General features: G+C 34.8%; 1 protein-coding gene across 1 annotated transcript in view; it reads left to right on the forward strand.

Moving 5' to 3' along the window:
- LOC145285945 (solute carrier family 53 member 1-like) overlaps positions 1 to 15,795 on the forward strand; it is a 141,778-nt gene that overhangs the window by 85,126 nt on the left and 40,857 nt on the right. Inside the window, exons 4-7 of the mRNA XM_080134453.1 lie at positions 6,262 to 6,539; positions 9,686 to 9,787; positions 11,691 to 11,771; positions 12,190 to 12,268. Of these exons, the coding sequence (XP_079990579.1) occupies positions 6,262 to 6,539; positions 9,686 to 9,787; positions 11,691 to 11,771; positions 12,190 to 12,268 (540 nt within the window). The remainder of the gene's footprint in view (positions 1 to 6,261; positions 6,540 to 9,685; positions 9,788 to 11,690; positions 11,772 to 12,189; positions 12,269 to 15,795) is intronic.

The raw sequence follows: 15,795 nt of genomic DNA on the forward strand, positions 1-15,795 counted from the left end.
AACGGCACATCTCCAATCTCACTCATTGAATATTGTATCGCTTTCAGATATGATAGAATGCTCCTATCACTCTTCGGATTTGTACGCAACTGGTCAACTAATAGATGGTTTGCAACAAAAAAAGAAAACCAGTTTTCATCAAACGGAAATGGAATCATGTCTTTTCTGTGGCGACAATTTTATCATTCCACCCTGTAGTAATTTAATAAATAAATTATTTTGACTGAATACATACATGCATACATATGTATTATTTTTATTTATTTTATTATTTTATTTTTTTTTTTTTTTTTCTATAAATTTAAAATCTGGTCGTTTAATGAATAAATTCTTTTTGAAAAGAAAGGAAAAAAACTTTTTTCCATAAATCTAAAATCTTGAATGGTTTTGGTGTATAAAGGAAATGAATTTAATCTTGCACAGATATTAATTTTTATTTGCTTTCGAGCGATTCAAAGTGGTGGCGAGTCAAATCACAATCCAGTCATGAACAAATGTCTGTCATCAGACATTTGATGGGCGAAAGGCGAAAATCATGAGAAATTTACTAAAAACTGTAAAAAAAAAAAAAAAAAAAAAAAAAAGATTTAAATTTGTAACAAAGCAACAATGACAGTCCACACGTCAGAATGGACTTCCGTTCAAACAACGGAACGCCATATTAAACACAGACAACTTTTCAACATCACCACTTCATCTGAGTTGTTCAAAATTCGACTCTGTTGTGATATGGCTTGAACACGTGACTATGGTTCATGTATGTTTAAGAAGAGTGAAACTGGTAGTTGCCAGTTGAAGCTGTGAGTTAGAAAGATAAACTCTAAGCTTAACCATTAATAGTTTACATGCCAACTCTGTTATCAATTGTTGTTCCCGGCAAAGACATCTTTGTACCTATCAGAATAAATCTATTCTATATTATATCTATATTTTTTTTCTCTCTACAAACTCAATTTTTTAAAGTCTATTAATTTCTACTCATTTAAATCAGTTGCGACCGCCATTATGAACACAAGATTTTTTTTTGGGGGGGGGGGGTCTACAGAATATGTGGCATGTATAGAGAAGCATGTTTTTTGGTACAAAAAATTTCCAAATGACATAATTAGTATTTAACATAATGGTGAGCACACCCGTAGTATATAAAAATGGAGTCCGGATACTGTTTGCACTTTGGCTTCCATGGGGGACAGTAAACAGACTCTACAGAAAGCCAAAAGTCTACCAGATTGAACAAAGTTAAACCGGATTAATCGATTAAGAGCTACAAGTTTTCAACAAACACCAGGTATTGCAACAGGAAGAAGAAAGCTTACAATGCAAACCAAGTAGGACTGTGCGTCGGGCTAGTCACTAAATTGACCAACTTTTTTTCATGCTAACATAAAAACTCATTGGTTGTAATGGGTGTGTTTGTGTAATATTAATTGACAATAGTAATAGATCTGGGCTTTTTGTTTTATCAAATTGAGTTACAGTTGCTGTGATTTGTTTTTCTGGAAGTGTTGAAGTTTTTTGTTGTTGTTAAGCATCATTCACTCATTTCGTATGAATCAGTTGAATATTGTTGGCATTCGTTTCCCTGATATCTCTCTAGTTAGAATTCCTGCACCCCTAAATGAAAGCACTTATTTTGTGTTCTGTTGTGCTAACAAAATCTGAAATTGCAGTCAGCTCCCACATGAGTAATTAATGAGGTGGAGGGATTCAGTTCAGCTCAGGAATTTACCAACAAGTCTATGCTGCCTTGTCATATAGCTTCTATAATTCATCAAGTAATAAAAGTATTGCTGATTTTGCAGTAAAGTATGGGCTGGACTATCACTTCCAAAGCACTTGAATCTTTCTTTAAATCATCAGTTGATAGTAGTCAACTGGGACTTAATCTTGATCAAACATATAAATTTTGTAGTATATAAAACTGGATCAAGTTCTTGTACTCCGATTCCAATGGGATATTAGCTAAGACCTACAGAAATCCAATGATCAAGCAACCTTTTAACTGACTTAAATTTTGAATGGATGAATGAACTAAGAATTACAAGTCTTTCAGATGACCAGGCCTTCATGTGCTTTAAACTAACTTTACAACATAACATTAGCTACCTATATTTTCTTTATTGATCTCCCTCGACCCAGGACTGTGCTCTAATCAATAATGTCTCTGATAGCATAGATGTAGCACTCTCCCTTGACACTAGCACCCAAATACATGTATTTGGTGACTTTAACACTCAGCACAATAATTGGCTTGGCTTCTCTAATTACACAGACATAGCTGGTAGCATCATCCATAACTTTTCTATATCCCATTCCTTGACATAGACAGTAACATTCCCGACCCATCTTCCAGATTGTCAGGACCAACAAGTCTCACTGCTGGATCTATTTCTGACAACAGTTCTTGAGGATTCCCATTGCCCACTCAGGAATGCTGACCATGCTGTGATAATGATAGACATCACTCTAAACTCTCAACCCAAAGTTGAAGAGCCATTGCTCAAAATGACAAGGTACTACAATAAGGCTGACTGGGATGCCATTAGAGATCACATCAGAGATGCCTCATGGGTAAATATCTTTTCTCTTCCTGTGGAACAGTGCACAAATGAGACCACTGAATCATTCAAAGCAGCAATTGAAGCACATTCCCACACGGAAGTTCTATAGCAAATCTCCTCTCTCCAATTGTCTCCAAATCTAGACCCCCACAATAGCATATGAACCTGATCTTATCCCGGCTGTACTATTAAAAAAATGCTCTGCTATGGTTGCTCCAGTTCTCTCTAAACTCTTCAACAAGTGCCTTAATGAATCATGCTTTCCTGACTGCTGGAAAACTGCTTTTGTTGTACCAGTATACAAGAATTTTGGCGAAGGAACTGACCCATTAAATTATCGCTCCATTAGCCTCCTCCCTCTTTTTGCCAAAATATTTGAGTCCATAATTAATCAAGCTCTAGTCCGTCACCGTACAGATGCTAAACTTCTGTCCGGCTTTCAATATGGATTAAGGCAAGTCCGTTCTACTGCAGATATCCTAACTGTAATCTCTGAACGTATATACCAAGCACTGGATAATGCAGGGGAGGGGAAGTCAGTAGCCCTCGATATATCTAAGGCTTTTGACAGGGTATGGCACAATCGTCTTCTCATGAAAATAAAATCCTATGGTATTACTGGTGTGGGGAAAATGGCTTACCGTACAAACGTCCTCATGTCTGTCTGTCCTGTGAATCATGCGCATCAAGAAAGAAAGAATCCATCATGGTGGCCGTGACGTTTTGTAGTGAACAAAGTCTTGCGAGATCACGTGCGCATGCCTTATAAAAACAGGTCACTTGTCGGTGGGGGAGGATCGAGAAATCATTTGACGTATGAGAAGCGGCCAAATCAGTTGAGAGAATTTGTGTGAGCAGTGATTTGTGCCTGTTGATCGACCACAAGCTATTTCGGCACATTTTTTTTTTGCAATGGACAAGTTTGATCTGAGATTGATACCAGAGTTCGACGGCTCCTCCGCCGGACCCTCAGTAGTTGAGTGGTGGGAAAAAGCTGAGCTTGTCTGCCGGCTTTGCAAAATAAAGGATCCCACGCTTGTCATCCCATTGAGGCTGACCAAGGGGGCATACACCGTTTATCAACAGCTTGGGGATGAACCAACTCTGGAGGAGGTTAAGGAGGCACTATACACGGCCTTTGCTACGGACTCTTTTATTGCCTGGAGGCAGTTCACCGAACAGCGGCTTGGGTTGGATGAGACGATGGATGTCTACCTGGCGGATTTAAAGAGATTAACTGCGCCGTTTGGTGGAGTGACTGAACACATATTAAGCTGTGCCTTTCTCACAGGACTCCCAGATGACACCAGCTGACTGCTACAAGCATCGTCAAGGCTCAGCAAGATTGGGCTTCAGGAATTATTGGCTAGAGCCCGCAATATTTAAAAAAAAAAAAAAGATGCGAAGCCAGTGCTAGCAGCTGCAAAAGCATCTACTCCATTAGAAGATGGCGTAAGATATTATAAATGTGGCAGGCCAAACCACTTTCCTAGGGACTGCCGAAGCCGAAGCAGTGTAAAGAACATGTCTGCTCAGAAAACACCAAGACGCATGCGTTGCTACCGGTACAGCAAGCTAGGTCATGTAGCAAGGAGTTGTCCGGGAAATGGACAAGGGGAGTAAAATATAGCGCCAGTATTCTCCCCAGATCATTGACAAATAGAGCATTACCCACAGTGAGAGTGCGCGTGAACGGGTGTGAACGCTTTGCACTCGTAGACACAGGGTGCACACAGACTCTCATGCTCAAGGCGTGCTGTGACGCATGGGACAAGAAGAGGAGTCAAGTACTGACAGTCGGCGGGGGCACGCTAACCTCTTGTGGAGTTAGTGTCAGTGATAGGTCTACAATAACCGTACGAGCCCTGGTTGTGAGCGGGGACCTTCTTGGTTATGACCTGCTGTTAGGAATGGACGTTATCAAAGAATTGGGTGGTGTCTGTATTGATGGTAAGGGTAGGGCACATTTCTCTAACGCCTGCCTTGCTCTCTACCCCCTTGTCATCTCTGTGATCATGAGATCAGGGGGAAGTGTGGGGAAAATGGCTTACCATACAAACGTCCTCGTGTCTGTCTGACCTGTGAGTCGTGCGCGTCGAGAAAGAAAGAAAGAGTCCATCATGGCGGCTGTGACGTTTTGTAGTGAACAAAGTCTCACGAGATCATGTGCGCATGCCTAATAAAAAACAGGTCACTTGTTGGTGGGAGAGGATCGAGAAATCATGTGACATTTGAGAAGCGACAAAATCAGTTGGGAGAATTTGTGTGAGCAGTGATATTTGCCTGTTGATCGACCACAACTGGACGAATACTTAAAATAATCAAATCCTTCTTAAATAAGAAGAATCCAGGTTGTCCTCGATAGTTGTACATCTAAACAATCTGATATAATTGCGAGGGCGATCCTTGGGCCTTTATTATTCTTGATATTCATAAATGACCTTCCTGATAAAATAATCTCTTAGATGGGTATATTTGCTGACAACACCATGCTCTATAACAGGCACGAGGGGAAAACAAATGAACACATATCAAGGCAATGGCGGAAACGCTAGTGGAAGACCTTCAGTCTGTAGTAGTAGAATGAGGACAAAAATGGATGGTCACATTCAATGCTGCTAAGATAAAGCTTCTTTCCTTTAATAACTACAAGAAACCTGCTCAACCACTAATAGCCATGGCTAATGATACATTACCTGAAAGTATGGTTTAATGTTCACAAGGAAAATAAGCTGGAACAGATACATTGAGGGCATTGTCGCGGCTGCTGTACCATGCTAGAAAGTTACTTACGCCTGAAAGTATCCTGTACCTCTATAAGGCCACCATTCCCCTATGTATGGAGTATTGTTGCATATTTGGGCTGGTGCATCTGCTATTAGTCTCTCATATCTGGACAGGGTTCAAAAGAGAGTCGCCAACCGGATAAGTCCTGAACTGTCATCTAGGCTTCAACCTCTGTCCCATCCCCATCGACGAAATGTTGCATCCCTCTGCCTATTTTACAAGTATTTTAATGGTGGATGCTCCAACAAACTACAAACCTTTGTACCCCCTCGACGTAAATACCCTCAACAAACTTGACAAGCAGCAAAGTTCCACCCCTACGCAGTAAATATCCTTAGATGTAAGAAAGTCTTCTACTCTAATGGTTTCTTCCCCAGAACTGCTAGACTTTGGAATTCCCTTCCAGGTTCCTGCTTCCCCAACTGTACAGACATGCAGAAGTTCAAGTATAATGGTGTAATGTGAACAGACATCTTGCTGCTCAACTCCCTACATAGTATCCTTGCAACTTATGTCCCTGATAGTAGCCCCTTACATCAAAGTGGCACTGTGCCTTGTTTGGGGTAAAAATGTAATTTAAAAAAAATTTTTTTTTTTTAAGCCAACTAGTTTAAAAAAAGATTTCTCAGATGAGGTGTTATTTATCACGAATACTGGTGGTTGGGAAGTCTTCTTACAGCGTCAGTGAAAATAAGTTCTGTCAATTTCCATTTAGATTGCATATAATAATTATAATATACAAAGCACATCTTAATGTTCCCTACTGCAGTTTAAAATTTTTCAACATGTATTGTTTTATATCTACCGATAATAAAATACTTTGTTGCAAATAATAATAACTAATATTGATTTCCCTCCCCCCATCTCATTTCAACCTGAAAATAGCTCTGAGTCTATTTTTTCGTCTTTCCAGAAAAGTTTGCAGAGGCCACTCGTAAGTTTGCTAACTTGAATGCAGAATTGCAAGAATTTTCCCAACATGAAGAAAAGCAAACCAACTCTTCTCTTCGCCGGCGCCGAAGCAGTGTACACGTATTGTTAAAAGACAAGAACAACAAAGCCTTAAACAGCCGGAAAATGCATGATTTGAAGCTTGCCTTTAGCGAATTCTACCTCAGCCTTATTTTGTTGCAAAACTATCAAACTCTAAATTTCACTGGATTCAGGAAAATTTTCAAAAAACATGATAAGGTAATGTGGTCTTTTAGTATTATTATCTAAAGGGAAATAACTCTATAATTTCAAGGGAAATAACTATAATTTCAACTATAACTTGTTAATTTACTTTGAAATTACTGACTATATTTAGGGTGTAATTTTTTCGCCAAATATTTTTTATTTTCTTAGCAGTTATATAAAAAAAAAAAAAAAGAAAGCAAATCCTTCATGTCCTTCATTAGCTTTAGTTCAGGGTGACAATATGAAAAAAAATGGAGTAGAAATACAAGAAAATTAAATGAAATGTGCTTGTAGTCCTGAAAATATAATTTAAAAAAATATAAAAATGGTATTTTCGCTATACAAAAAGAAATAATTACCCAGTTCTGTGTACTAAAGAATAATAATTTTCTGGTCAGATGATATTTTTACCATATATTTGTATGGTAAAATGACCCCCCCCCTCTCCTTAAAGTATAATATATAGAATAAATGACAAGTCTATATTCCAAATTTCATGATATTGACCATCTTACAATTTATTCCTTTATTTCAGTTGACACCTACACTCCTTGACAGTATCTGTTTCGTAGCACAAAATCAATCACTTGATTATTATATCAATAAGTGAATCTATTTTACCCTTAACTCATCAGAAGAAATAGCAACCATCAATCCACCAAAAGGAAATAAAATGCGTTTGGACATGATTAAAAAATCCGAAAATTAGAAGAGAAGTTAGAAATACCTTATAGTTTGCTTACATTACACCATTTTGAACTTAGAAATAAAGCCCCTAAAACCCACATATTCATTTTTACAAATTGCATTAATTTAGGTATATTCTGCCAGTAATGTTCTATTTAGTAATTAGTAAATTTATTATTTATAATTAATGTATCCATATTTATCTAAATAACATTATAATCTATTGCACATGTTTGCATACTTACTCAATTCATACAAAGTGTTTAAAAAAACAATGCACTGAGACTAAAGCCGCTTTCAGGAACGCCAACAACCACTGTAAAAGAGTAATAAAAAAATGCAAGAGAGCTATATGCTCAGTCTGTTAAATCAAAAGTAGCTGATCAGCAGCTTGGTTCCCACCAGTTTTGGCAAATAACAAATAGGATCCTGAACAGAAGTGTGCGTTCTATCCCAACTATTATCAATGGACCTGAGGTCATCTCGTCAGCATCAGCATCAGACAAGGCCAAACTATTTGCCAAGAACTTTGCAGCTAATTCTACCCTATGCGACGAAGGCCATCAACTCCCCATATTTCCTTCTATAACACAGAACACGCTTGGTAACATACAAATATCCGTGCATGAGGTCGCCAAGCTAATCAAGAACCTTGATTCCAGTAAAGCAACCGGCCCTGACGACATCCCAATTATAGTGTTAAGAAAGCTTATTTATTAATCTAAATTTAAATCTATACATAAATCTATTAAGTTCTTAATACTGCTATAATAAAATTTATTATGACATAAATTATAATTCTTAATATTCCTTAATTCTAAAACTATAATTTTTAGTTTCAGTATACGAATTCGCTATGTTATCGATTTTAAACTTAACAGAGTAATTTCCCTTTGATCAAAACTTCAACTATATCTTCTCTGATATTTATTTTTATCCTGTCTATATTTTTCTTCTTTCTTTATTCTCTTTTTCCTTCCACTTTCTTTTTTCCTAATAAATAATATTTATATAGTTCCAATGTTATTCATTTTATATTGTTCCTTAATTAATTCAATGTATAAGATAATAAAATAAAATATGTTTATATATATTTTATTATTATATATAAAAATAATATATAATAATAAAAACCTGGACAAAACTTGGTGACCCGTTTCGTCACATCAAACAGGTCAGTAGGAAGGATACTGGTGTAGGTTGTTTTCATAAAATACTATGACTTGGAGCAGCACTCGCATGTTCAAGAGAAAGAAAGAAAATTGTTACACTTTTTTTAAAACTATTTTCTTTTCCATTACAATGGGTAATGCCAAGTAGCCCTACTAGTTTGACAAGGTACTACAATAAGCCTTGAAACAAGAATCTTTATTATATGATGGTCTGTGTAAGAGTAATAGTATAAGTGAAACTAATTTAAATTATAATAAACATTTTGTGTCGAAGATGGATTTTGTGATACAATGTTAGATTTTAGAAAAACCTGTCCTTTGTTTGATCATGTTATACTAGCAGGACTTGTGGAAATTCCACAACAGATTCTTTCATATGTAATATGTTGGCATTCTGTGAATGTTCAGTGTAAATGGAGACACCCTGATATTATTGTAGCTCTTTCGTTAAAACTGCAAAAGTATTTCTCTAAGCTAGCAGAGACGCCCGGCATAGCCCAGTCATAAAATATGCTTAAATATGATATTTTAATTTATGCAGATTTTGTATATATTATTATAGTCGATGTTCTATGGATTCATATACATTATAAAGCTGTGATTTCAAAAATAAAAAAATATATATCCATATGACTTGGGTGTGTCAGCTTTAATTGAAACCAAAACTTATGAAGAATTCTTGGTAAAATTATTTATGGCAAGAAATGAAATATATAAATAAATAACAATTAAACAATAGTCACTCCAAAGAAAAGCTGTAAGCATAACACACAAAATAACACACGCTATCATATTAATATAACCAAAATAAGTAGTCTGTCATATTAATATATAGCTGAAACAAGATTCTATGATTAATCTCTGTTTATTATTATTTAAGTCAAAAGTGAGGTTGATTTCTAACTTATGTATAACTAGTTCATTTAATGTTTCACTGTTTTTAAAACGTTTATATTTAAATCATTGTATCTTAAAACTATCATAATGTAAGGGTATAGTTAAGTTTTAACATTTAGTTCTAAGGAATAATCGTGTATGTATTTGTATGTAGATAAATATATATATATATATATATATATATATATATATATATATATATATCCATCTTGTCACACAAACAGTAGCAAATTGAAAAAATAAAATAAAACTGCTGGATGAAACCATTTCAAGTGCTTAGGGGAAGACAGAAAGCAAATGGCAAGTATGACAACTTTCCACTTTCTGAAATAATTCTTAAAAGAAATCCCTTGCTCTATTTCTATAATGAACCTTTATTTATTTATTTTTTTTTTTTTTCAGCTTTTCCAGACCAACTGTGGAATGGAATGGAGACAGGCCCATGTTGACACAGCTCATTTTTACACAACCAAAGAAGTGGATCATTTAATTAAGGAAACTGAGGTGAATAATGATGACCCTTCCCCTTAGCAAGGAGCTTCTGTTCTAATGCTAAACTTAGTCTATTCTCCACTCTGTCAGTGAAGAAGTTCTTCTAAACTGGGGCAATTATCTATTTTGGTTCCAATCCAAGAGTACCCCATTTTGAGGAACTGGTTTTTCTCCACATTCAAAACCGACTTTGTGTCTAACTTTACCCTTATGGGGAGGCAAGTTAATAGCAGTGATGTCTTTCTTTCATAATGTTGAAAAATTAAATATGTGATATTCTATTTTCAGTCTTTTGTAGCAATTATGTGTTTGGGTTTCTTTCCAAGACATGCAACTGCCATTTTGTATGGTATGTTTTTTGGATCAAAATAAAAAGCTAAAAAGAAGTGTAATAATTGAGAAGAATCTGGGTTGTCCTTGATGGTCGTACATCTAAACAATATGATATAAATGCGGTTGTACCTCAAGGGTTCATCTTGGACCTTTATTATTCCTGATATTCATAAATGACCTCCCTGATAAAATTGTCTCTGAGATGACTATATTTGCTGACAACACCATGCTCTATAATAGATATGAGGGGAAGACAAATGAACACATATCTAAGGCAATGGCGGAAACACTTAAAGAAAACCTCCAGTCTGTAGTGGAATGCAGACAAAAATGGATGGTCGCATTCAATGCTGCCAAGACTAAGCTTCTTTCTTTTAATAACTCCAAGAAACCTGCTCAGCTACTAAGAGCCATGGCTAATGATAAATTACCTGAATAGACTTCACTCAAACTCCTCGGCTTAATGTTCACGGGGAACATGAGTTGGAACAGATATATTAAGGGCATTGCCAATGCTGCTGCAAAGAATGTAGGCTCTCTCTACTCTGCTAGAAAGTTACTTACGCCTGAGAGTATCCTATACCTCCACAAAACCACCATTCGCCCATGTATGGAGTAGTGTTGCCACATTAGGACTGGTGCATCTGCTATTAGTATTTTACTCTTAGACAGGGTTCAAAAGAGTTGCCATTACTAACCAGCAGAGCATTATCACATTTGACAAAGGGAAGTGTCTATCAAGCATGTGTGTGCACAGTATAATGGTTTATGGAAGTGAAATTTGTCCAGTTAAAGTTGAGGGTATGTGTTGCATGGTAAGAAATTGTTAAGTCGTCCTCTTAAAAAATAGAATTCTCCCAAATTTACGCCACTGCCTATTGTCACAGTGGTGTTTCACCGACCACCTGATGCACATCAACTGTTATCCCGAAATGGCCTTCAAACCTTGATAAGTGGTGATTCCTTATATAAAAAAAAGGATAACTGTGTATAAGGTTATTTATTCACTGCAGTAAGGTTAGATATGAAGTTTGTCTAATGCTGTCCCAAAGGAGAGGGGAAAGGGCTCTAGTAAAGTGGAAATTTTTCCATAATTGTATTGGCAGCATTTCTCAGTGGGGGTACATCGGGTGTCTGACAATAAACCAATTTCCTCTTCCAAATGAAGGTGTAATGTCTGGAAAGATGGTTTCCTAGAACTATCATTCTGATCCATAGGTTAGGCCCTCAATTAGTCAAACTCCTTTGCTAGAATGAGCATCTAGACCTACATAGAGCTGTGGCGTAAATGCATCCCATAAATGTTTCGATGATAGCACTATTTTGGAAAAGAATCTACTAAAATAAAGATGAAACCTATCTTAGAAAAACAAAAAACACAAACAAAGGAAATATGATTTTTTAACTAATCAAACACGTTCTTAAATGAGTGAAAAAAAAAAAAAAACCTTTGAAAATAAATTTTGTATTTTGAATTAATTTGTCTTCTTCACAATTGCCTACTGTGCAATAATATAACTCATATAATTTCTCATGTCAACACAACTCTTGATTTTCTTCAAAAAATTTTTTTAATATATAGCAAATTGTGACCAGTGACCTTGAAGGAGGAAATCGGCAAAAGGCGATGAAACGACTTCGTGTTCCACCCTTAGGAGAACAAGTAAGTACAATAAACTCTTTTTTTCAATTTTTCAATTTAAACAATGGTTACCTCTCCAATTTCTGAATTTGAATTCACAAAACTTGCCCAGCAAAAAAGTTTATTCAAAAACTATTTGATGTTGCAAATTGTATTGTACATTTAATTTTTCAAATACCTATATATCCAGCTTCAATCTTTTAAGAGTTGTCCTCTACTTTTCTGAGTTTATTATTATTAAACAATCACATTTTGTCCAACCAAGTATAAGTTTTAAATTGAATTTCAGCTGGTTTTTAAGGCTTCAGTTTGAAATTGCATTTCGGTTTGTCTATTTAGCTTAAGTTTGAAATTGCATTGTCGATGTCATACATTGTTGAATGCATCCAAAAAGAAATGATTTATTTTTATTAATTTTATATTTTCTTTCTCTTTGCAGCCAAATACGTGGGTAACGTTTCGAGTTGGACTTTTTTCCGGAATTTTCTGTGTCTTACTCCTGGTCATCATTGTAGCTGGTAAGTTTTTGTGAACGTTTTGGAAAATTCTCATTCAAAACAGACGTTCAAATCATATGAAAATTGTTAACATCTCTCTGCCGTTACTATTCTCTATATTTTTACACACACACATATATTATATATATATATATATATATAGAGAGAGAGAGAGAGAAGGAATAAACTAATGAAGCATTATTGCATTAGCAAATGTTCAAAGAATGAGGAATACAATAATCCATGGAGTTTTGAAAATTATTTTTCTCATCAGAAAAAGTAAATAGACTAGGACTGTAAAATAAAAAGAAACATTACTGGAACAATATAAAAATTGAAATAATGTGACTGTTTTTATGCATCATCAGTTAATTTTCTTTATTAATGCTCTATCGAGAATATTGAGCATTCCTTTCAAGATGAGATTTATTTGATAATACTCATAATTTTTCATTCTCTTTTTTCTAATATATATATATATATATATATATATATATATATTTCAGAGGAAACATAATTTAATTTAAATACCAAAGAAACAAAAAAAAACGGGCAGGTGGAATTATTAAAATTTCCTTAAGGCCTTATCGTCTGACCCTCTAAGAGGAAACGTCAGAATGATAAATTAAAAGCTAAGAATCGAATGAGGAAAGAGGGGAATTTGGTTTCAGTTGGAAGACCAGTGAGAAAAAAAAAAAAAAAAAATCATAATCTCACTGTTCAGGTGGTTTTAAATTAGTAAATATTTCCAACTAATGTTTCAAAATCTTTTGTCTACACAGGCTAGAAACAAAAGATTTTGAAACATCAGTTGGAAATATTTACTGATTTAAAACCACCTGAACAGTGAGATTATGATTTTTTTTTTTTTTTTTTTTTCTCACTGGTCTTCCAACTGAAACCAAATTCCCCTCTTTCCTCATTCGATTCTTAGCTTTTAATTTATCATTCTGACGTTTCCTCTTAGAGGGTCAGACGATAAGGCCTTAAGGAAATTTTAATAATTTCACCTGTCCGTTTTCTTTTGTTTCTTTGGTATTTAAATTAAATTATGTTTCCTCTGAAATTTCTCCTTCCATTTTGCTGTACCAAGAATTTACTTTTATATATATATATATATATATATATATATATATATAATGTGTGAAGCAAATAGTAAAATCATTTGTGGGAAAAAATCATGTACACAAAGAACTTGACATCAACGACTAATCAAAGTAGGATTGTTTGAGACAATGCAACTTTTTTGGGGTTTTTGTTTGAATAAAGTCTCAGCATCAACACCGGGATTAAACATTGAATAGAAACCTTAAATATATGATCGACACCAAAATGAGCCTATTACAATATTATAAAGCAAATCAAGATTATAGGCTAAAAAAGGCAAATATAATCTACTTAGAGACATGCTTTTATGGGCTGTATCAGGCAATTATGAAAATTATTTGAATACAAGATTAGCACCAAAATGAAGTTATCAACAGGAAATCAAGATTACAGGCTTAAAAAAAGAAATCCTTATAAATGCTTCATGCAAGTAGATATATTATTTAAACAAAGGGTCGCAATAATTTTTATAGGCTGTTATCTATATATATATATATGATGATTGCAAGGTCTTGTCAGACGAGTGCCACTCCCACAGACATTTAAAATCCATGAGCCCAAATGTCTGAGGGAGTATCTATACAAATATGGTGTTACAGAGTCTTAGCTTTTTACGACAGCTAAGTCTCTCTCTCTCGGTTCACAATGTTGAGATCCAGCAACAAGCAAGAGCAAGATAGCCAGCAACAAATTTAACTGCAGACCAGCTTAATGCGGGTACAGGTCTTTCGCTTTATGGTTTTTTAAATCAGAGATTTGCTTCTCCTAGAAAGGTTGCACCTTCACCACGGCTTACGGGAGCCCTCTCAACCTCAATACACATACACATACACACACACAAATATACACGGTGCTAGTTGGTCGTTGACCCAGAAAAAGAGTTCATTCGCCCTTTGGAAGGTCATGTCATATGCTACTGGTACCATGTAACCCAGTACTACCTGTCTTATGGTCGGGTCACCGACGACTAAACTGATTCTCCCACCAGAATTGTTTGGTGAGGAGGGCGGCTAGTCTCCCTGAAGGATATATATATATATATATATATATATATATATATATATACATGATAATAAAAGGATAAAAAATCCGATATGAATTTAAAATAGAAAGGAAGAAACAAAATGTTTGATGATTTGTCTGTTCAGCGAGTTTTATTCAAACATGATGTATATTTCTTCAGCTTCCAGTTATTGTCGGATCTTCAGGAGAGAAATATGGATTGTTTTGTCACCTTATTGTAGTGTTTCCATTCGTAAATTGTTTGTAAGTTGTTTTTTGTTGGGGGATATTATAGTTCAGTTTCCAGATAATCTTAATTCATCAGGAGAGGTTGGCCCTGAAACAGTGCATATTCTCTCCTGATGAACTAACATTATCTGGAAAATCAATTATAATATCCTACAATTAAAAACAGCTTACAACCAATTTACAGACAGAATAACTACAATAAGAAGATGAAAAAAAAAACGATTCATTTTTCTATCCTGAATATCTGACACTAAACATTTAAAAACGCTTGTTGGAATAAAACCTACTGAACAGATGAATCCTCAAGCAGTGTTTCTTCCTTTCCATTTGGAATTCATATATCTATCTATCTATCTATCTATCTATCTATCTATATATATATATATATATATATATATATATATACATACATACATGAGCAGGATATTATAGTTTGCTTGAAGCATTGTGCATAGTGTGTAAGGAGTTGTTTGAAGGCTATGACAGTCTTGTAGAAAAACACTGGGAGGCAAAAAGTATGACAATATTCAAAGATTTCAATACATTTACATTATAAAATATTTATTTGGCAACAATGTGCCAAACTAGGATGATATTGTGTTAAATCGTCTAAATTTCGATGTATAACTAGAAGCAAAAGAAAGGTGGAGGTGTGTTTATGCCAGAAGTCAAAAATAGCAAGAATGCATTAGGACAGATTCACAGTTGTTAAAATTATTTTTTTAAATGCGGATCGGTATTTGTTTGTTAAATATGGTTACAACATTTATCAGTAATAATTATATTAATATTATGTGTTTCACTTAGATGTAATTATAATTACTTATTTAATTACTTATTCACGCATGCTGTTTTGCATATTATCTTTCCTTCTGTTTTGGTTTTGTAGTTAAGATCTAAAGAAATATATCTTTTGATGAGAAGCATTAGGCTTCGAAATGCCTAGGTGTAAAGAGCATTTATAGCCCCTCCTACCGATGATGTTTTCTTCCTCATTGAACCGACAAATAAATTTATATATATATCCATATTCATTTTATCTTGTCTATAACTTTCTTTTATATATGAGGTGCCTTAAATAGGTTTCCAGACTTTTCTTTTTGCATAGACACTTTTATTGATAGTAGGCACATGAAACTCTAATCCCCTTTGAAGTAATCTCCTTCAGTTGTAACGCACCTGTTGTATGG

Source organism: Euprymna scolopes, chromosome 10 (genome assembly GCF_053919585.1).
Source record: "Euprymna scolopes isolate OS-2025 chromosome 10, ASM5391958v1, whole genome shotgun sequence".
Lineage (NCBI taxonomy): Eukaryota > Metazoa > Mollusca > Cephalopoda > Sepiida > Sepiolidae > Euprymna > Euprymna scolopes.